The sequence below is a fragment of the Gopherus flavomarginatus genome, chromosome 4 (genome assembly GCF_025201925.1).
Source record: "Gopherus flavomarginatus isolate rGopFla2 chromosome 4, rGopFla2.mat.asm, whole genome shotgun sequence".
Lineage (NCBI taxonomy): Eukaryota > Metazoa > Chordata > Testudines > Testudinidae > Gopherus > Gopherus flavomarginatus.
Window position 1 is genome coordinate 15,240,011 of NC_066620.1, and position 23,622 is coordinate 15,263,632.

The 23,622-nt window shown below is 41.2% G+C and overlaps 1 protein-coding gene across 12 annotated transcripts in view; it reads left to right on the forward strand.

The window, feature by feature from the left end:
* Positions 1-23,622, forward strand: part of EHBP1 (EH domain binding protein 1) — a 282,634-nt gene that overhangs the window by 2,213 nt on the left and 256,799 nt on the right. For all 12 annotated transcript variants that reach the window (XM_050952010.1, XM_050952011.1, XM_050952015.1 and 9 more), the window contains exon 3: positions 17,832-17,889. In XM_050952010.1, coding sequence (XP_050807967.1) covers positions 17,832-17,889 — 58 coding nt within the window. The remainder of the gene's footprint in view (positions 1-17,831; positions 17,890-23,622) is intronic.

Consider the following 23,622-nt stretch of genomic DNA (forward strand, 5'->3'; position numbering starts at 1 on the left):
TAATAATAAGGTATTACTCCTGCTGCCATTGTCCTCCCAGCAGTGAGAATATTGCTATTGACTTCAATGGGAGCATGATCAGACCTTAACTATACAGGAGAAAGGACTTAGACACAAAGATCTATCAAATGTAAAAGGGGGTGAGGGACTCTGAAAGAGAGATAATATTTCAGCTATAGTAAACTTTGGTCTTACCTACAATGATAGGAAGTAAAAACCAATTTCAGACAGAAGAGTGATTTTTTATTTATTTTTTAAAAAAAATTATTTGACTCTCTCTCTTTAACCTTGCTATGTATATGCTGTAACACTGAGCCAGCAAGGGTTAAACGACCAGCAGACTAAGTGGTCCAAAATCAACCTTTAAGGCAAAGTAGAAAAGTATTGAAATGGTAAACAGGTCCATTCCTTGTAGATGGTTATCAAAGCCATATTAAGTAGACTAAATTCTTTAATATTTATGCCTGTGTTGTCAGAGACTCAAATGATAGACTAATTGTATTTGTCTGTGTTTACCTCTGTCTTATAAGAAGTTTAACAATGTGATCTAATTATCTTGTATATGCTAAACTTTAGTTCCTGTCTGTAAGGTTTCATTTCCGTGTTCCGTTGATTCAGAGATCAAAAGGGGTATTAACATTTGGATGGAACTTGAGGTGTAATAATATCACTATCTTTTTATTTCTTTTAGGTAGTTTACTACAAACTTCAATGAACTGTTGGAATGGTTAATTCCTTTATGCTAATCAATGCTACTAGTAATCAACATATGCCTAGGAATAGAGATGTACTTCAAAGTAACAATGTATATTACTTGGGAGGAGGTCCTGCTGTGACCAGAGGCTTCTCAGCCTGCTTGGGAACTACACCTCTACTTCGATATAACGCAGCCCGACATAACACGAATTCAGATATAACGCGGTAAAGCAGTGCTCCGGTGGGTCGGGGCTGAACACTAAGGTGGATCAAAGCAAGTTCGACATAACGCGGTTTCACCTATAACACAGTAAGATTTTTTTGGCTCACGAGGACAGCGTTATATCGAGGTAGAGGTGTATATTTAAAAAAAAAAATCTCAGGCCTGATCCTTCCTGCTTAAACTTTGTTAGGGAAAGTTCAAGCCACAAGACTGAGGTCTCCAGGTATGTCCTGGATTATCCCTGCAATTTGTCGTGGAAGAATTTGAACAAACTCTGCACATGGACTGCCTATTGGACTACAACCTATTGAACTGATTCTGGAAGGACTTTTACAAATCAGGAGCTCATCATCTCTGCTATGAATCTGACCTGAGAACTTTATTCATATCTGTATGTATAACAGTCTTTTAACCACAGTAACACTCTTATTTTTTTTAATACATCTTAGTTTAGTTATTAGTTTCATATATGTTGAATAAGATTTTAAGTAATCCTCACTATATTAGACTTGGCTGTCCAGGTGGGAGCCAAAGGCTGGATTGCTTAAGGGGAGCCATATTTTAGCTTCTTACTAACCAGTAAGGTATTGCAGAAACTGTTTGGTTTTTTTGTTTTGTTTTTTGTTTTTAACTGGCTGGATAAAGTTAGTTATTAGAATAAACCACCAGTTTGAGGGATCGTCTGCCCTATTCTTTACAGTTTCCCCTAATTGAGTATTCTCAGTGTGGCCCTTCCAGTGACCATGGTCACCTACGCCTTTTGCTAAGATGTAAATGCTGTTTACAGCAGCTCTACAAAATTGGACTCTGCCAAAGTTTTTGGTGGATGAGAAAAATATCATTATTTTTTTCCATTATGAATCATCCTAGCAAGGGGTAGGTGAGCATAGGTTGCATCTGGCTGGTGACATTTCATGACAGAGTGGTTTGTGACATAAAAAAACAGCCAGCCCACAAAAATATAGATTTGAAGCCTTGGAACCAAACCCTGAGACCCAAGGTTTGAGGGCAAACTGAAATCTTAGAGTTTGAACTGTTGTAGGCCAAGTGTTACTTAAGCAATGATTTGGAAGTGTGGCTGGCACCCTTCCCTTCTCCACAACCATCTGTCTCCGTCTACTTTAGACTTTTTTTTCTTAAAATTTCCACTGTTGCTACCCCGGTATATAGTGGAGATTGTGGAAGAACTAGTGTTGGTAGGCAATTGTTGTTTTAGCCAGAGTGTTCTCTAAACCTGCCCATAGTGAGGTCAAGACAACATGGTCATTAAAAATACTGGCAAATGTCAGCACCTTGTCAGTACTGAAGCTTCCACAAATAGGGAATTCTAAAGGAAAAATAAAGCCTCGTATAGACAAGGCCTTGTTAACTGCTGGTTTTGTTATCCCACACAGGTCTTGTCTGTACTAGACTTTATTTTCTCCTTGAAATTTCTGACCTTTCTACCACCAGAGTAGCTCTACTAGGGGAACGTTAATGTTAGCAAAGCCACCAGCAGATGGCACCATTTTAAGCAATGTGTTGAGACCATGTTAAAATACTGATGGCTAGTCTACCTTTAGTATTCCCAGGGTTGCTATTGCCAGTGAAACTTCACTGGTGATAGTGACAAGGGGGTATTCAGAAGGAAAAAGTCTAATGTAAGACACGCCAGTGGTAGTGTCTTGTGGGTGAAGGCGATACACACTGTGAGTGATACAGCACCTTTAACGGGCAAAAGACTTCAGCCTTACTAAACTGAGAGAGCTTTTCTCACTTAAAAAATGATCTTTAAGATGAGGAAAAAATTATGTTCAGCCCAAACTAATGGTCTTGCAGAACTTAGAACATTTTTTAAAGAGACCGTTAAAAGCACCTGACAAAATTCCGGGACTTGTGGGGAAAGGAGGTAGTAGGGGGAGAGATTCTAAATGAAAACCTAGCACATCATACTGGTATGCACAGTACAGAAGCAAACAAAAGGTCAAAAAAAAACAAAACTTATCACGGAAGTACTTTGACTTTACTTCTCAAGTAATTATTTTTATCCTTCAATAGGTACATCTGCTTGCTATTGTGCTAACGCTGCTGCTTCTCTTGTTAATTATACTCTTTTATCCTTGCTTCACAAGAGTAATCTAGCAGGCTGTAATAATTAATACAACTCAAATCAAACACAGTAAGAAAAAAAATAAACCCCCTTCACAGAAAACCCAACCCCCGCCCTTCCCCTTCCCCATAGCCCCGAACCACTACCCTTCATGACATTAAGTGCCAGAATAAATATAAATTATTTCTTCTTGGTACAAAGAAAAGATTGCATTACTGAACAGAAAACTTGTTAAAGATTTGTTGTATATGTAACTTTAGCACCCTCGTGGCCAAGATGGAGTCAGCTCTGCAGGCAGCTCTGGCCAAGAGACGGCACGCAGGAATGCAGCAGGAGAAATCCCTTGCACCCCAGGGACACCTGTTCCAGACCCCCCAGAGTGAACGAACACACACACACACACACACACACACACACACACACACACACACACACACACACACACACACACACACACAGAAATATTTATTTACAGAGGGATGAGAGGAGAAAAACAACAAATATAGGAGGAGCAGTAAAACAGGGCTGCATTCAAATCAAAACCCCATGGGCCCAGTGGTAGCACAGTCTGGAGGGGCAGACACTGAGCAATGTGTCTGCACACAGACTTCAGGAGGCCTGAGCAAAGTTCCAGTCTAGTGGTGAGTCTTGGGTGCTCCTGGTCGTCTTCGGCGCCAGTGAACTCTGCCCAGCAAACCCCTCCGGTGCCCTCTTCCGACGCTCTCTGCAAAGCCACCCAGAGCGACGACCTCCCACTTATCTAGCTACAACCTCCTTCCTTGTTCCCAATGCAGAGTCACAAGCACCAGTACTCACAGCCCCATGCAGCTCTGGGCAGCCGTGATACTGGGTCCAGCTCCGGCCTGTCCTTCTCAGACGATTCCTCCCGGCACAGTGCTACTCCGGACTTCTGTCCTGGGCTGTCTCCAATCGGGCCTGTCCTCCTCAGGCCTCTGGGAGGTTCTCCCTGCTTCACTCTTCCAGGGCCTGCCGGCTGCCTCTCTCCCTCCCTCGAGCTCCAGCGCTGCTCCCTGGAGTTTCCCTCCTTTTTCTTACTCTCCCCTTGCCCCCCGGGAAAAAGATTTAAAGGGGCCATGCTCTCTAAACCCCAAAGGGATTACATATATAATGAAATAAAGAGCCTCCTCATTATAAACAAGTATTAGTTATATTTTTCTCTGTGTTGTTTAAAAATCTTACTCAGTCATACAGATATTTGCTCACATGCTTAACTTTAAGCATGCAAATAGTCCCACTGATTTCACTGTGACTGTTTGTGAATGTAAAGTTAAGCATATGCATGTGTTTTTCTAGTATAGGTTCCTAAATGTTAAACTCTTGTCAGCGGTTATCAAACTATAAGCTTGTTGGAAAATTGTGTATGTTTCACAATTAACTTCAGCGATCTTTGCTGAGAAAGGTTTACAACAATAGCGCTAGGAGTGGGGATAAAACCTTTTATGAAGATCTTTCACAACTGATATTTAAAGAGTTCTGTACGTAAAGCGTCATGCCAAATATTTCCTGGAATGATCAACCAATCTATAAAAGACCTTGCATCCTGCACAACCCAGATTTCAATCAGTGAAAACTGCTACCTAAAATATGATGATCAGACAACATAGTTTGTCCAGGATGTAGAGTACTTTTGCTTCTTTATTAAACAATGTTGGATGTGGAGGGCTCTTGGGTGGCTGTAATATGTGTAATATAAAATCAGTTGCTTTAAGGAGAGAAGGAAAAAGCTGTAGTCATATCTTTCATTCAACAGGAAAAGCAGGGCTGGGTTAGAATTATTTAAAAACACAGATTAATATTAATTTTCTAAGAAAATTTAGGGCACTGTGAAAGCTTTGTTCTTGGCCACAGACTTTGACATTGTAAAATCCTTCTTCAGAAAAGCTTTAGTGCTAAATATCTTTCACTTCTGATTTGCAACACTAAAAATTTGAGGGTACAGAGTGTGAAAGCACAAATCCTCTGCAGAGCCTACAGCTTCTTAATAGAAACTGCATGAGCAGTGGACACTTACAAATGGTTTGTCCTAGGCTTTACAAGATACAGTACATGGGGCCTAGCTGGCTTCCTCCCCACTTATGAGTCTGGTCCCCTGGCTGTCACACATGTTTATGCCTGAGGTCTGCTCATTCCCGGTCTCCTGCGGCTTCCGCTCCCTACTCTAACTCTAGTGATCTGCCTTTATCTGTGAGGTTCTGTGGCTCTGGGTGGAGTGAAACAAGAGCAAAGAACATCCAATTAATTTTGTTAGATTTAGGTATGCTCCAGCTTTAGCCTTTCACTAAGGTTCACGATTTTAAAACCCAGAGATCTGAGCAACTATTTGGCATGGGGTCATGGCAGTGCAAGTAAAATTCAATGCTTCCTCATCCCTAAAGATAAGCAAAGCTGTAGCTTAACTCAGACCACTGAGTGTGAAGGAATGTGGGGAAGCAAGGGCAAAGGCATAGAACTGGGGCAGCAGTACTTCAAATCTGCGTGACCAGCATCTTCTCTTATTTGAACAGAACTAACTGCTGCACGTTGTCTGTGACCTACCACAACTATAGAGATGTGTCTCCATGTCTTCCCTGTTTGGTCTGACCGTCTCGGTATTAATCAGTGCCAGTTATGGAAGGTTTTTGTGTATGATGCTGACACATGTCTGCAAGGAACTGGACTGAGACCACCTCAACACTTTTCATGTCGGCCACCTATTGGCCGTAAGATGGTAATTATGTTTAGTAGCTTCTGATCTAAGCTGAATTTGAACTAGGGTTCTAGAGGTTGACAATTTGTCTCCTGTAAACTAAGGAAAGCTGTCCCCACCAAACCTTCTTCCTATATTAGGTTGTTTAAGAGCTGTAGTTTGAAACACATTGACTCTTGTTAAATAGCTATTTATTTTGTTCTTTTCATAACAAATGGCTTTTAGGTGACTGAACAGCACAACATGAAGCATGGGAAATTTAATATTTTTATAATTGATAGTATTTTTAAATTGTTTGTTCAGCTTGTACTGTAGTATATTTTATCCAGATAGTTGAATCATTTCTCTCAGTTTACACAGAGCAATGGTTCTGTAATCTTGCAGCTGATGCTTTGGAAGGGTTTTGTTTGCTTTTTACCGTTGGTTAATGGACAACTAGTTTTATGGTTTAAGGGGGAGATGGCATCTACATTAGAAAATATTTCTCTATAAAAAGCAAATTGAATAATCAGTTATTGTTTTCTAGGACTCAAACCTCGATGTTAACACTGAATCTGTATTTGTTGATTAAATATTAATTGGGCTTGTTTTTTAGGCTCATCAGAGATTTATTGATGGAGAAAAGCACGTGTACAGGTTGTCGGAGAGGGGGCACTATAGGCTGTGTATGTGAAATTGTTCCTGTGTGGAGAGCTAGTTTTAAAACTGGGAAGTCGTGGCCCATAGCATGGAAGTTCCTCTTATTTTTTTTTTAACCAGACCCACAGTAAATTAAGGAGAGTTTTTTTGCAAGGAAATGGTTCCTCTAGGAGCTCCTCTACCCTCCCCCCCACCTCTTTTTCTTTATATTTCCTATCTAACTCCAGTTGTGGTGACCCTCCAGTCTTCTGTCTCAGTAGGTCGGGATGTGGTTCCCCTTTAAGGATTAAAAGCTTTGGAAACAAAGTCCACTCGCTAGTTACAAAACTGGTACAGCTCTGGCAATAGAGTAGCAGAGCAAACATTTCGCATTCTGCCCCTCCAGTGCTGTTCAACTCTCTATGTACCGAATGGGTAGTCCAGTTTCCACATTAGTTCCTTGGAGCCTCTGCTGAGACTGTATACAAGGGTAACAATTGGGGCCAGTTTTGGTGATTTTTTGAGATATAAACATTGGGGCTGTCAAGCAATTAAAAAAAAAAGAATCATGATTAATTGCGAGATTAAAAAAATTAATTGAAATTCATCACAGTTTTAATTGCACTGTTAAACAGTGTGATTAAACTCCTTTTAACTCCTGTTAAACTTTTTATTGAGGTAGGTGGGATCCCTTCAGATGAACGGGCCCTTGAAATTCTGTAATTTGAGAAGCCAATATTTGATATATGATAATAAATGTAGTGTATAAATTGCAGATTTCTTTGCTAATGTGCAGCATATCACAATTCATCATTTAAAATATTTAATATAAAAGTATATAGTTCCTGTTGTGAAATTAATTCATATACTGCCATGATTATAAGATGCATATAGGAAAACTGTGTTTCAAAAGTGTTATCATGTCTTCTCAGGGATGAGAAAAATCTCTAGTTTGGAAGATATTAAGATTAATTGTGAACTATCTCATCAGAAATGTCTTGCGTCTCTAAAGCAATTAAGTGTGACTCAAGTATTATAAGGAGAAAACTGGTAAATTATCCTTCTACTTTAAAATCTGTTAATCCAGCAAAGATATGGTATCAAATACACTTACAGTCAGAACAACATAAACTATAAAGGACCCCCTGTTTGGTCATTTAGTCCATTCCCTTGCAAGGGCAGTTCTCTCTTACAAAAGAAAAAGTCCCTGGAGGGATGGTATATTAAGAACAGAAGAACTGAATTATGAACTATAACTGCAATATAATTCTACTGGAGTCATCACATGGGCATGCTCTGAGCGAACCTAGACTAGACAAATAGCTTGATTAGATGCCACTGTCATATATGCTTTCACTTTCTACTCAATCTGTATTCTTGGATTCTTTTACTGTATTTGCTTTTTCTTTGACCATTTGATATGGTGGTAATATTACATAATCATAAAGGGCATCACAGCTGCTATGAAAACCCTTAGTTTGAACTACATGACTTCTGTATATGTAAAATTTTTAGCAAACCACAATAAGCTATGAAAACTAGTAAAACTACTACCTGTGATCTTTGGTGCGAGGGAGGGGGTCGGTCCCCAGAGCGAGGGGCCGGTCAGGGGCAATGAGCACAGTGTGGGGGATAGAGGGGACCGTCCCCTGAGTGAGGGGCTGGCTGGGGGCAATGAGGCATGGTGTGGGGGCAGAGGTCAGTCCCTGGAATGAGGGGCCAGCTAAGGACAATGGAGCACGGCAGACAGGGGGAGGTGTCAATACCTGGAATGAGGGGCTGGCTGGGGGCAATGGGGCATGGTGGGGTCAGGATCCCTACCTCTGCGCCAGAGCCGGGACGGGAGCCACTTCCTCTCTTCTTCCCACCCTCTGGTGGCGGATTGGGTAACTACGCCTTACCAGACACTTGTCAGGTCACTCTGCAGCCGATTCCTCCCTCGCCGCCCAGAGGTATGCGATTAATGCCATTTTAAAAATATGACCATGTTAATTTTGTTTTCAGTTAAATCGCAGGTCTTTACTGCAATTAATTGACAACGTTAATAGACACCAATCCACGTAGGAATTGGACTGACGCCACCAGCTTTTTTTTGTTTTATTTACATATAGGCCACCAAACAATGAAGTAGTTTTAAAAAAAAAATCAAATATAAAGGTAATTACCAACCTGACCACATTCAAATCAGTATCATGGAAGATAAGCTGCCTATGTGCTATTGCCAGTCCCTGACCATTCAGGATCTGAACAAACTTCATAGGATTTGCTAATTTGAAACTTGAGGTTTGTCTACATTTAAAAGCTGGTTTGGGTTAACTTGTGTTTTTTTAGGATAAATTGCCTTGTGTCCATACATAGTGTTTGGTTTGAATCATTCGGTGCCTTGTCCTGAGTTAAATAATCCACTTTGGAATTGAATTTACTGGCATTTGGGATGAGTTTTGCTACAAGAAGGTAGGTGTGGACACATCCCCATTTCAAATCAACTGTTCTGACTCTGCGAGTCCTCTCACTGCTATCACATATTGCTTTGCTGTCCACGTGAGTAAGAGTATCTATTTATCTGTGTGCCCTTTCTCGCTCCTGGGCCATCTTGATTGGTTGTCTCCTCCCTGTTTTATGCTGGCATGCAACCAGATGTGGCACTTTGTGATTCCAGCTATTGGCAAGTTCACACACCAGGAGTCGCATCCCACTTATAGCGGCAAATCCCCGTGCTTCTAGGCAGTCTAGTACTGAGGTCATGAACTTCCTTGCCCTCTGGGGAGTGGAGAGAGAGGAGACAGTCCATCTCACCTGAACAACAGTCACTGGAATGCTAAGATACATGAGAGCACATAGAAACAAATTAATCTGTGTGCTCACTCCTGGATCCAATCCAACGGTGCAACAAAGGAAGGGAGCTCTGGCAGGGTTGTAAAAATATCGGGGACAAAAACAGGACCTCTTGGAAAGCTTGCATGGTCTGTGCCCGCTATAAGGATCTGGACCATATTTTTTTCAAAAGAGGCTACCACTGAACAACAGCATGTTGTGGATCTCACCAAGGACACCTCTGGAGATGCTGACCCAGGACTTCAAGCAGAAAGAGATTGCTGTGGACTGCAAGGATCTCTTCAACCTGCAAAATGATGAGGCAGGACAGTGTCAGAGACCCCCAAATCCCAGATGGAGGCCCAGTACTGGGGAGGGGACTTCTTCCAGTAAGTATTATGTGCTATATTACAATATAGTTGTACAGGGGGATTTAAACAACTCTGTTCCCGGCTACTATCAGGGTGCTTCCATGTTGGACTGATGTGAGTTAGGGGCCTCTCGCCATCTCTCTGTCTTTTGGGAACACACTTCAGGGTAACATTTACAGTATAAGGACTGCTTGAAGAAGTACACCTGTAATTGCCCCCTTCTGCCTCTCCAACCCCACCAACTGTACCAGTCTGTGTACAGGACCCCTGTATGAAGAGGGAAGACAGTTGGAAAGTGTCTTACCATTTACAGGCTCACCGCACTCGGAAGAGCCTGAATTCCTATATTGCAGAAAAAGCAAAATTTTATCTTTATTGTCATGAAGACTAGAATTGGGACAATAACTACTGGTGCTGTTTCTCTGTCATCGTCCTGTTGTTCTCCCCTCCCCCATAACACCTGACATTCTTCAGCCTCCATGGACACAACTGTTGTCAGTGACAGAACAATTGGTAAATTTTGAGGGAAAGAGAGAGAAAACAAGGGATGACTTGGTTGGTGGCCTCATGGCCACATCACAGGAGAGGGATAAGAAGACAGAAAAATGAAGGGAAGATTTCCTTCTGCATGATGCAAAGGAGAGAGAGAAGGACTGGGAACAGTCTGAGAGGCTGTAAAGGGAGGACATTGACAAAACAAAGGACTTCTGTAGATGATGCAGAAGCAGGCAGGCCTTCTGGAGACAGTTGCACTGTGTTCACGAACTGTACCGCAACTTAGCAGTGTCCTGAAGCCTTTTGAGAGTGCTGTGTACTGGGAGCAATTCCAAGAAACAGGCCCTTCCCTCACCAATGCAAACCACAAGACAAGAAGAACAGTGGATACTAGGAGAGACCTCCTTTAATTCCCACAACTGCAAGCAACAGGCCCTTCTATCGCCATTCCATACCCAAAGACCCAGAGGACATTTCTGACATTCTCTTCCCCGACGTACACAAATTTGTGATCTTATCAGTGCAAATGTGTTCACTCTGCACTTTATTGGTTTGTAATTTTGCACTTCTTTTCACTTTGCACTGTCTTACGTTCAGTAAATTTTTTCTTATTTACTACTTGGTTTATTATTTATTAAAATGTTCATAAAACTCAAAGCATAAAGTCATCCTTACACCAAGCATTAAACATGTCAAGAAATCAGTTGAAAAATGTCATAAAAGCATAATGAAATCCTAATGCAAAAGCATGTATGGTTTTCCAACAATATTCTGGGTGCCTACTTCGAGGCTGAAGCACCCCTGATCCTGTGTCTCTAACCAATTGTAGCATTTAGGAGAGGCTGCCCCTCTAGGTATTCATAGTGTGTTAAATCTGTCCATCTTCTCCTGACACCCATGGGTGAAACACACTCTCCTTTGCTGCCACAGAGGTTCTGTATACTACCCTAAGCAGCTATCATATGAGGCAGACATTGCTCACTAACCACCAACCTTGTCATGAGGCATCTCCACCTACCCTTCAGTCTTCCAAGTGCAAATTCTATTGTCCTTCTAGTTACTCAGAGGATAGTTAAACAAGTCCTTTTGCCTAGCCAAGTATCCAGTAAAAGACTTCATAAAACAGGGAAGCAAAGGGTAAGGTGGTGTCCCAGAATGACAGGAGGAACTACAACACCATTAATGTCCACAGTGGGACAAAAGTTCCGTTTTTCATGGCAGAAAACAGACCAGTGTTTTTAAAGATCCTGGCATCATGAACCTGTTCTGACCACCCCAGGTTAATAATAGTGACCCATCCAGGGTGGTCAGCCAGGCCTCATGGCGCCATGAAGAAAAATACCCCTTTTCGTTGATGAATTCTGAGTCTTGGGGGGTGCAGGGGCAAAGAATAGACACATGAGTCCCATCAATGGCTGCAATACAATTTGGGGACTGCAATTGTGAAAATCCATCAGTAACGTCCTGTGCATTGACAGGCTTTATGACCCTGGGAACAGCACTTTCCTGATAGTAGCACATCCTTGCATGACAATCTTCCTGACAGTTGATCTGAAAACACCAGACTGGTTAGCTACTGACTGTAACAGATGGGAGTTTTCAGTTAGCAATAGCTTCTCCACACTGAAGGGAGTTCTCATGTAGCTGTTCCACCACTGCAGCTTGGGGTGAGCTCTGCCCAGATCTGTAGGGCAGTGTCTTTGTCATCCTGAAGTTCTGCTGCCACAGCTGGTCATCCCAGGTCAGCAGTGCTATACTGTCCCATCAGTCTGTGCTAGCTGACTGAGTCCAGAAGCGGTGGCTTACCCAGTGAAACTGCCTCAGGAAAAGTTCATGCAGAAGTAACTGTTCAATGTCGTTCTTCTCTTGTGCCTGTATTGCTGTGGCATCCCCATGGCTCTCTCTCAAGTCATCCAAAGCTATCTGGCTGCATGACTGCCCATAGACATGCAGGAGCCTCTGTCTATTAATGACTCAGCATTGCAGTGCTCAGCAGTGTTTCCTCCATGCTGCCTGCCTTCAGTTTGAAAATGGTGCTGGGTCACAGTAGCTGGATGTATATTGTGATGAAAGGGGAGGAATCATGGAATTTTTTCATTTGTCTCCCAACTCCAAGAATTCCAGTGGCTTCTAGTTGGTATCCCACAATGTGCAGTGAGAGAAATCCCAGAATGCATATAGCATAGTGGATGAACATTGCATCATGGGATGCCTGCCCAGGATGCTGTGGAGAAAATGCATCGCTATGTGAGTACAATGAATCAAAATTTAAGAATCTTAAGTCAGCATAATTAAACAGTATAGATTCCCTGTGTGTGCTCAGAGCAGTTGTTCCTGATTAGTTAACACAGAAAAACATAATTTGATATAACTTTAAAGTGTAGACAAGCTCTTAAAACACCCAATAAGATTCGGTATTGTTCTTGGAAGTGGAGAGGTCATCTGCATCTCTGTCAAGAGCCTGATACTTTTCCTCTCTTTCCCCTTCCCCTCTCACACACAAACTCTTGTCCTTTTACTTTACAGACTCACTTTCATAACTCCATGTGACTGTAAACATCATGCCACTAGAGGAGTTCATGCTGCAGTGAGAATAGTGACCATGTCTCTGAAAAACAGGAATGTTGAGGTTTTCCTGACTGGTTGCAGTATTTCTGTCAGGTTTACAAAAGGAGTGTTTTGCCCAGGATTTTGTGAAGTCTGAGGCCTCCCAGACAGCATCCCCTACACATGATTTTTCAAGCCGCCAGCCTTCTTTCTTTTCCTTTCCACCTCCCTCCTACCTCCCCCGCATCAAATCCACTGTGTAGTGAGGAAGGAGCCGTGGAGGTGTTGCTTGGCTGAAGAGGAGAGAGAGAGAAGTAGGCACACTTTTCCTCTCTCCCTCACCTAATTGCCAACTCACTGGTGGATGCCTCTCTGGCCCCAACTTCTGTGTGCCGTCATGACAGGTGTCCTGGTTTTTCCTTTGAAAATCTGGTCACCGTAAACACAAGGGAGAGATTTTGAATGGGAAATGGGCACCAAACTCCCATTTGTGCCTTTAAGAATTTCTTCCATGCCACTAGGCAAACCTGTCATATTTGAATATCGGTACAAAAGAAAACAAATTATTTTCAGAGAGGAGAGTCTGCTCGATTACTAAATGGTGAAAATATTTAAGTGGCGGTATTGCCTGGATAAGGTGTTTCTTCTTTCTCTTTTTATTTAATATCCTTGGTTTTTAGACCTGTTTCTCCTCCCGCCCCCATGTTGAAAACTTTTGGGGCTATGAATACAAACCTGATGCAAGAAGCAAAGCAAAGTGAAAGGACTGTTTGCAGGGAGATGTGAATTAACACAACATAACAGGCTATCCCTACCTGGAGCACCTGTGCTGCCAACTAATGCTTAGATTAGGCTGAGAGGGATTAGTGGAAGTGGCCTGCTGCTTAGCTGCTGCTCCTTTTTTGGTGGAAAGGGAGAAGAGTGTGGATCTGTGCAGTCCCTGTTAGCATTCTCTTGCTTTTTCCCACTGTGAAGTTCACATTTTGTGTGGTGCATGGGCATGCAGAGCTCCTCTGTGTGGGGTCTTCTCTGAGTTGACCTCAAGCACTGCAGAAAAAGCATTTCTGCTGCCTTTGGCACTACTTGGTCCCTAGAGACTAGCTCAGGATTGGGCCTATTGAGGTTAAATTGGATTTGTCTCACAAGCTATTTTTTTGAAATGAGGCTCAGTCAACTTAAATGTACAAAGTGAAATAAGAGCATTTATTTTAGACATGGGATTGGATTCCTGGATTGCATCAAGGAAATCACTTAAGGTATATTTTTCCTTCTAATGGCGCACAAACAATTTCCATTAGCATTAATAGGAGTTATGCAGGCGAGTGAGAGCATAATGTGCTTAATAGCAAGTGAGCAAGGGGTTTTCAACGTTGAACAGGCTGTCCCTGCCACCAAATAAGATTTTAGAGAAAGCTGAAGAGCATGCCAGCCAATTATTTGTATCCCTCAAAGAGGCAGAAATTTAGAAGTTGAAAATGCATCTTGAGTAGTTTTGTTGATCACTTTACACCAAGTTGAAAGCTCACAGGGTCTGTAAGGCAGTGGCGGGCAATCGGTGACCCGTCAGGGTAATCCGCTGGCGGGCTGTGAGACCGTTTATTTACATTGACTGTCCGCTGGCATGGCTGCCCGCAGCTCCCAGTGGCCATGGTTCACTGTTCCTGACCAATAGGAGCTGCAGGAAGCAGTGCAGGCTGCAGGGACATGCTGGACGATGCTTCCCGCAGCTCCCGTTGGCCAGGAATGGTGAACCGCAGCCACTAGGAGCTGTGGGCAGCCATGCCAATTTAAACAAACTATCTCGTGGCCTGCCAGCAGATTGCCATGATGGGCTGTGTGCAGCCTGCAGGTTGCCCACCGCTGCTGTAAGGCAACTGGGTTCAGTGGGGATAGAGAATGAGGGCCAGATTCTGATCTGGCTACAAAAGTAGGGGAAACAGCTTTTAGCTGTGTTTTTAGTGGTAGTTTTGCCTTAGTGGGATTTAAATGTAAATTCTGGGTGGAGAAGCTAAATGAATTCTTTGCATCAGTCTTCACATTTGAAAAGGGCCAATTTAAAAAAAAAATAATCCAGGGGGTGTGGAGAGCTTTGTGAGTATCCTGATGAATTCTGGGTGAGGGGAGGGATAGCTCAGCGGTTTGAGCATTAGTCTGCTAAGCCCAGGGTTGTGAGTTCAGTCCTTGAGGGGGCCATTTGGGGAACCGGGGTAAAAATCTAGGGATTGGTCCTGCTTTGAGCAGGGGATTGGACTAGATGACCTCTTGAGGTCCCTTCCAACCCTAGTATTCTATGATTCACTGCAGAGGATGTGAGGGAGATTCCCACACCTGAGCTATTCTTTGTAGGTGACAAATCTGAGGAACTCTCCCAGATTGACATGTCAGTAGAGGAGGTTTTGGAACAAATGGGTAAATTAAATGGTAATTAGTCACCAGAACCAGAAGATAATCACCCAAGCATTTTGAAGGAACTGTAATAGGAAATTGCAGAACTACTAAGTGTGGTATGTAACCTATCACTTAAATCAGCTTCTGAACCAGATGACTGGAGGATAACTAATGTGACACCAATTTTTAAAAAAGATTCCAGAGACGATCTTGGCAATTACAGGCCAGTAAGCTTAACGTCAGTACCAGGCAAATTAGTTGAAAATTCTGCTCTGTATTGTTCTATCGGACACATAGATGCACATGATTTGTTGGGGAAGAGTCAACACAGCTTTTGTAAAGGGGTAACATGCTTTACCAATCTATTAGAATTCTTTGAGATGGCCAATTAACATGGATAAAGGTGATCCAGTGAATATAGTGTATTTGGACTTTGAGAAAGCCTTCGGCAAGGTCCCTCACCAAAGGCTCTTAAGCAAAATAAGCAGAAGTGGGTAAGAGGGAAGGTCCTTCTCATAGATCAGTAACTGGTTAAAATACAGAAAACAAAGGATAGGAAGAAATGATCAATTTTCAGAATGGAGAGAGGTAAATCACGGTGTCCCCCAGGGATCTGTAGTGCTCTTCAACATATTCATAAATGATCTGGCAAAAAGGTGAGGTGACAAAATTTGCAGATGATACAAAATTACTCAAGATAGTTAAATCCAAAGCAAACAGCAAAGGAATACAAAAGGATCTCACAAAACTGGGCAACAAAATGGCCAATGAAATTCAGTGTTGATAAATGCACATTGGAAAACATAATCCCAACTACACATACAAAATGATGGGGTCTAAATTAGCTGTTGCCACTCAAGAAAGAGATCTTGGAGTCATTGTGGATAGTTCTCTGGAAACATTCGCACAATGTGCAGCGGCAATCAAAGCAAACACAATGGTATGAACCATTGGGAAAGGATAGATAAATATCACAATGCCACAATATAAATCCATGGTTCACCCGCACCTTGAATATTGTGTACAGTTCTGGTTGCCCCATCTCAAAAAAGATATATATTAAAATTGGAAAAGGTACAGAGGAGGCCAACAAAATGATTAGGGATATCGGAGATGAGGATAGATTAATAAGACTGGGAGTTTTCAGTTTGGAAAAGAAATGACTAAGGGGGAATATAATAGAGGTCTATAAAATCATGAATGATGTGGAGAAAGTGGATAAGGAAGTGTTATTTACCCCTTCACATAACACAAGAATCAGTGATCAGCCAATAAAATTAATAGGCAGCAGGTTTAAAACCAACAAAAGGAAGTACTACTTCACACAACACATAGTCAACTTCTGGAACTCGTTGCCATGCGATGTTGTGAAGATCAAAAGTATAAGTGGGTTCAAAAAAGAATTAAATAAATTCATGGTCCATCAATGGCCATTAGCCAAGATGATCAGGGATGCAGTCCTATATTTTGGTGTCCCAAGGCTCTAACTGCTAGAAGCACAAAATGGACGACAAGGGATTTATCACTGGATAATTGTTCATTTCCTTCTTAAGCATCTGGCATTGGCCACTGTTGGAAGACAGGATTCTGGTTAGATGGACCATTGGTCCGACCCAGTATGGCTGTTCTTATGTTCTTATTGTAGCTTGCAGAAATTACTAACAGTTTGAGGAGCAAGTACATAAATGTTGTAACTAATTCATAGGGACCTCTTTTTACTACAAAAATGGCTGGTTTTTCATTTAAAAAGGAATTGGAGTGTTATTAAGTGTTAATAATTCCACAAGAAAATGGTGTGAGCATTGTCATTCAATAACACCAATTTAATATGTTCAGCGTGCAGTATTGTCCTTATTTTAACCTCATTTACTGAGTGTTTTGATTGCCTCATACTGGGAAACGTTCCTCTTTTAGAGATAATCCCCACCCCCTTTTTTGTATTTATAAAGAAGACCTGACCTTTAAAAATAACGAGAGGGGGGGAAGTTGTTTCTTTTAGAAATTTCTGGTGTTTGTCTACCCTGATTTCCCTGGAAGGCTTTTTGGACAACTCAAGAGCGAGTAGGGTTGTAACAATTAGCAGGGAAGTAAAACTTGAGAAATTGTGAATAAAAATCACTTTCCCTTTCACTCTTTAAATTTTTTTGTTGAACTTAATAGATGCTAACAACTGCAAGTGCCTGACAAACGATGTCAGGAGAGATCTCTTTATTAAAGATTCAACAGTTTGTCTCTTCAATTAAGAGCAGAGAAAGATCCCATTCTTTATACAGTATCTGATCCCTCAAGAAGACCTCAAGTGAAATCAGGGAATACAATACTCAATGCTCTTGATATTTCTAAGGTAATTATGTAGGAAGGTACTTTTTTGGAAAAGCTCTTTCAAGCTTTTGTTTTAAATATATGTATGTATAAAAATATAAATATATAATTAAATAAAAAAGCCATGATTGCAGTTGTTGCCCATCTGCACACATCCTCTTTAAATACCGTCTGATTAGGAATCCAACTGGATTTTGTGCTTGTGTTTATTTTGTGTGCTGATTGGCTTCAAAGGCTTGCACTTAATGAAGCCAGACTTTCAAAAGTGAACTGTGGACAGGATCCTGTTTGCTGATCTACAGAGCAGTTCTCTACTCTACTCTGCTTTGCCTTTGGGAGCTGTATGCATTCAGGGAGAGCAGAATATGCGGGTTGATATTGCTGTACTGATTGCTTTAAGCACAGAATTTTTTTTCCTGTTAAATGACTAAACTTGAGTGCTTTTAAAATAATGCTCTATGTAAATATAGTTTGTTCACTGAGGATGTAATTTTTATGGTCAACCATTTATTTAATGGAGTTACTGTAAATTAAATTTGTTTTTTGTGTGTTCTTCAACAGGCAGCCAGATAAACTAGTGGTGGTTTGGACAAGAAGAAGCCGAAGGAAGTCTTCTAAGGTTAGTTGGCTGCTTAGTAATACCCAACTTCAGTAAAAAGTGCAGTTGGCTGTTGGATTTATTAAGACAAAAATGGATGTTTATATTATTCTTACTGAATTTGGCCCTGAAATGCTTCCTCTCTTACCATTGAGACACATTTATAGAAAGACTGCAGTGTCATTTTAGGTATGTATGTAGCAGCAAGTACACAGTATGCGGCTTAATAATAATTAACAATTATAAGTTATTAATTTCTAGATCTAACCAGTAAGAAAAGTATCAAGGGGGTAGCCATGTTAGTCTGGATCTGTAAAAAACAAGAAAGAGTCCTGTGGCACCCTGCAGACTAACAGATGTATTGGAGCATAAGCTTTCATGGGTGAATACCCACTTCGTCAGACACATGTCTGAAAGAAAAATCAGAAAGAAGAATCACTCTTAAAAGTAACAAAAACAAAAGTCTTAAACGTAATAAAAACATTAATAAGGAAGCTGCCACCTTTGCAATAGCAGGATATAAAGTAGGAGTAAGAGACTGTTTTTGCCGCTACGCAGCCCTGGAAATCAGAAAGTTTCAAAGTAGATTCTTTCAGTTGGATATTTTATCTGCAGACTGGGCCTCGGTTGGGAAATTACATTGACACTGAAATTGTCACAGGCATTTCTAAACACTTCTTCTGCTATTTCTTTGTGTATATTTTTATGTAGTAAATAATGTTTTCTAATCCTGGGGTAAATCCTGTTCTCCCAGTTCCGAAAAACACTAACAAACAAATATAGATGCAGGGGTAGCAAAACCCAAAAGTAGAACCACCACCTTGTTTGCACTACAAGAGGGCACAGGTAGTAGAGAGGGTTACTTCTACACTTACGGTAGCATGTAGAATACAGGCAACGCATGCCCAAGTAGCATAGGGTAGTAGTGTAGATGGTGAGGCATGGTTTAGGTTAGTCAAGTGTCATACGTGCCTGAACTCCCAGGGTATATATCCTACACATGGCCAAGCCGTGCCTTCCATGTATATAGTGCTAATTTTAGTGTCTTTCTGCCTCCTCACGTGCAGGTGGAGCTTTCCCTTGCTATGTGTGTAGCTACACACTGCAGTGATAAGTGTGGACACAGCCTGCCTTTCTCTGGGGCATGTAGCTACATGTCTATTGCCTGTATTCTATGCATTGCCATAAGTGTAGATGTAGTCACAATGAGAACTCTATACCCCCTTGTGTGCCATGGTGTGACACACTGCCCCAGGTCGCCAAAAATTCATACAGAGAGAACAAGAAAATATGAATGGTCCAGGGAGATGTAAGTACAATGGCCAACGGGTCTGTGCGCTTCGCTGATTGAGTCACCCAAACCTCTGCATGGCATGGGAGAAACACTGTGCTGTACCCAATACTCTTTTCTGTTGCCAGTAATAGCTGCTGCTTGCACAAGTGCCCTAATATCTACTTGCTGATTCCTTTTCCTCACAAACATTGCCTATTTTCCTTTTACTCAGGGTCTTCTTATAGGACAAGGTCCTGAATATAATAGGAAATTTCTAAAATTAATCATTAGATGTTGGATAATTATTTCAGTTAAACAGAGAGGTTTCATCTCCTCTTTGTGCATGGATGTAACTCTGAATAACATTAATGGCAGCTCTATACAGATATAGAGGAGTACAGAGAAGCACGATTAGACACCTGAGATGGGGAAGGGCTATTTAATTGTGGATTGATGTATATTTTAATTATGTATACAATCAAAAAATGTTTTGAACTCATAATGATGTACAGCTCACCAGCCTATGGAATGGTGTTCTTTTTACTGTTACCCTCTTCTTAGCACCTCCATGCTTTCTGCTGTTTGTTATGCATATTTCTTGTGTCTTGTCTTAAACTAGACTGTAAACTGTTCCAGATTTCCTTCTGTTTGTACAGTGCTTAGCACAATGAAGCCAGGATCCTGATTGGGACTTTGGATATTACCACAGTACAAAAAAATAATACCCCCCGTGTGCATTCTAAATTTTGCTTTAGTTTCTGCATGGAAGTGTGCCAAAAGATACTGTAGGACACTAAAATAAATCTTAGACATGTTTTTAAACAAAAAATGTCTTGTTAGATGGTAGGGTATTTAGGCACGTTTGATTAGTTTGCTGGGTTAGAGATTATGTTCAAAGTCTTGTTTAGTGTTCAAACAGATGGCATATCTGGAATTCAATAGAGTCAAATGCAGGGGTCTGCTCATGCATATGACATTGCAGGATTGGGGCCTTAGTTACTGAGGATTTTGATTTAATTAAGGAGACAAAATTGGTCTATCTGGCTGTGGAGCATCAGTTTTCAGCTGAGCTTGCATTCCCTAAACTACAGAATTTTTAGACACACCTGCTTGCTGTGTCCAAAGTTTTGGTTATCCAGCATTATAGACAAATCTATCAATGTCAGCAGATAATATAGTGGTTGATCTTCTTAAGACTAAGAATAGCCCTATAGCAAATCATCAGAGGATGATTAAGGGTGCCTACGCAGATTTTTTTTTTAAAGTGCCAAATGCCTGCAAGTACTGTACCTACAGTAAGACTTAACTTTTTTTTTTTTTGAAGATTTTATAGCTGACATGATTTTGCTTCATTTGAGATGTTTGTCTCCTAGGCTATAGATTAATAAAGATTCCTAAACTCTTAGTCATCCTGCCAGTAAAATACATTACTATGCGTGTTGTTTGTTCATCTAATTGCTTTCTTGGAAATAAGTCAAATCAAGACTTCCTTTTATTTTATTTTACACAGACACCATGCCCAAGAAGTACCTAAGCATTAATCATATCCCAAGTGTTCCTATATTTTTTCATTTATTTGTGAGGTAGGGAAGAGACATCAGTTAAGTTTTCTCTGAGAAGAAATGTTTATTACCAGGCAATCAATATAATGAAAATGTGAAAATGGGGAAGACGTCAGAAGACGCACCTTCCACCCCTAACAAATGACTGCAGCCCACAAAAATTTAACTCAAACATAAAGATAACAATTGTGTAGCTTGTGAACAGTGCATTTAACTAATGTAATATTAAGGTGTTGGTGCCATTTGCCCCAAATATATTCTTACTAAGGACACTACAAATATTACATCAGCTTTGAGAGAGAACGTGAGAACTCATCCACTGCCCTTTTTTTATTTAAAACCTTATTGGGAGATGAGTAAGTTAATGATTATTATGGAGGACTGGTAATGACTCCATAGCTAAGGTTTCATAAAAATGTTAGGTTGTAACAGGTTTTGCTAAATGGTGCATCCAAATTACAATAGCCATATTGAAAACAACATGCTGACGGAGATCATTATCCAAAGGATGGTATGTATGGTGGGTAGATATTATGCCAGCATGACATAATCTAATAGTTATCAACTCTAATTCCAAGTTAAATAATTTAGAGCCCTGTTTTGGAATTCCCTCCCCTTGGGCTAGTCTGAATTTAGATACTTTTACACAGACACGTCAAAACATGACTTGTTTGTGTAACTGGGCAATTCTGACTTTTGGGACTGGTATTTACAGCACATGATGATAACTGAAAGTCTTGCTAAATTTGACAGAATTCCTGAGCAAGTCTAAAGACCGGGCTGACCTTTTTTTTTTTTTCAGACCCTCCAAGCCCACGAAACACGTCAATTTGTTAGGCACAAATGTACCTTTTGTCTTTCTTTAAAATCAAGAACACATACCTTATTGCATCTTTCCAAGCCTACTTTGTGCACCCACCAAATGCACAATTATATTACAAAATTTACATTCTTCTAGGCAGAGCTATAAAGTTAAGGTTGCTGAACACTTTCCATTTTTTCGGTTGCTTATAATAATACAATTCAATATAGTGTAATTTCTGTTTTTTCATATTTTTTTTCAAACTTAGTTAAAAAAACTACTTTTGAAAGACAGTTAGTTATTTAGCTTCCAAAGTCAAGCACTCAAAAGCTAGGAAGAGTCATAATTAAAGTTGTTTGTTCAAGCTCAGTTCATCCCCTTTGTGTGCATACATTATACCACAGTCTTTAATTACAAGATCCCTCCTCATTACAATGCACAGGCTGGACAGTGCTCAGGGCATGACAGTAGAAGGTGTGTATTGAATGACACAGAGGACTGCAGGAGAGGTTGGCCTCCTGGTTAAGGCAGCTGAATGCCATCTTGGAGATTTGGAGTCTATCCGTTCCTCTCCTATATAATTTGTACGTGATGCTAGGCATGTGTATATACACCAGTTTTTCACCTGAGGCCACTAACTGTGTTCCTCATTTTCTGGGTACCCAACCTGAGACATCTGGATGGAGCCTGATTTGCAGAAGTCCTAGGCATTTTCGGCTGCAACTGAAATCAATGGGAGCTGTTCTTCGAACATATAAAGTGCCATACAAATGTTAGCGCTCTGAAAAATCAGCTCATAGATATCTCAAGTTGAGCACCCAAAATTAATGGACACTTTAAGTCATCTGTTTGGGATTCCTCTGGTGTGTGGAAGCCCTCAACAGGCACGCAGCTACTAAGCCAGCTCCTGTGCCTCCCTTCCCACAGCCCCTGATTCAAGAGGTCATGTTTGGACCAGGAAGGGGAAATGGCTGGACTGTGCTATACTCTAGCTATCCCTAGGCAGTATATTGCTCGTATGGAACTGTTGCTAGCTGGAAGAAGTTAGAGCACTGCTCGGGCCACTGTAAGCTGCACTGGTGCTGGAGCAGAGAATCAGGATGCTATAATTGGTTGCTGGATCTCCGCTTCGCTTCTCTTTTTCTCCCTCTCCTGAGGTGCCCTTGATGACACTGGAGAAGGGGAGCCCTTAGGAAAGAACAGCTCCCCTAAGCTCAGTGAGAGCCAGTCAGGCTCCTTCCCTGTTCTCCTTGGGCCTTCTACAGCCTGGCAGAGAAGTAAGCAATGGGGCAGCTAGTGCTGTTCTCTTCTCCCTCCTTTTACAGTGTATTAGGCAGCCAGTAAGGTGCAGCGGAGCAGGAAAAAACTGCTGGCTCACATTAGGGATGCTCTTGAGACTGCGGCAGAAGTGGTGAGAGACATTGGGGAAGAAGATGGTGTTGGCGCTGAGCTAAACACTTGCATTTAAAAATTGCAGGGCATGGCTTGTGGAACATATTTTCTGTTCATGATCAAATATAAATTTGCTCTCTCATTTGCTATAATTAGAGTCTCAAAGGCCACAAGTTGGACACTACTGTTCTAAAAGTATCTGCTTTTCTTTCTTCCTTCAAAACTTCACTGATGAAAAGCTACCCAGTGGTATTTAGTGACCTTATGTACGAGAACAGTATTCCTGCTTTTTGACCTTCTTAAAATCTGTTGTTGTTTTTTTCCATTTGGCCTTATGAAGATTAATGTATCTAATGCACCCTAACCTTGGTATCTGAGCAGAAATCAATCTGAAGGACTGTAATCTCCATCCTGTCTTGTATTACATTAGGACATGTTTAGTTGTTTTTGGGGTTTTTTTTTAAGTAACAGAGGTGTACTAGTTAAAATGCTGGGCAGGGTTCTAAATGCTACTGTGTCACAGCAAAGTTGCGATTTTGGAAAGGTTTTTCATTTTACTCCAAAGGTGATACCTTCTGTGGCCATCCTGATACCTGGCAAGGTTTCCAAAGTAGAGGGCCTGCCCCTAAGAAAGCTAGCAGGGTTCTTGTTCACTGCATCTGTCATGTCTGGTTTCAGGGAGAGTGGTAGTCACAGAAATAGCTAGGGTCCAGCGCACTGAGGGT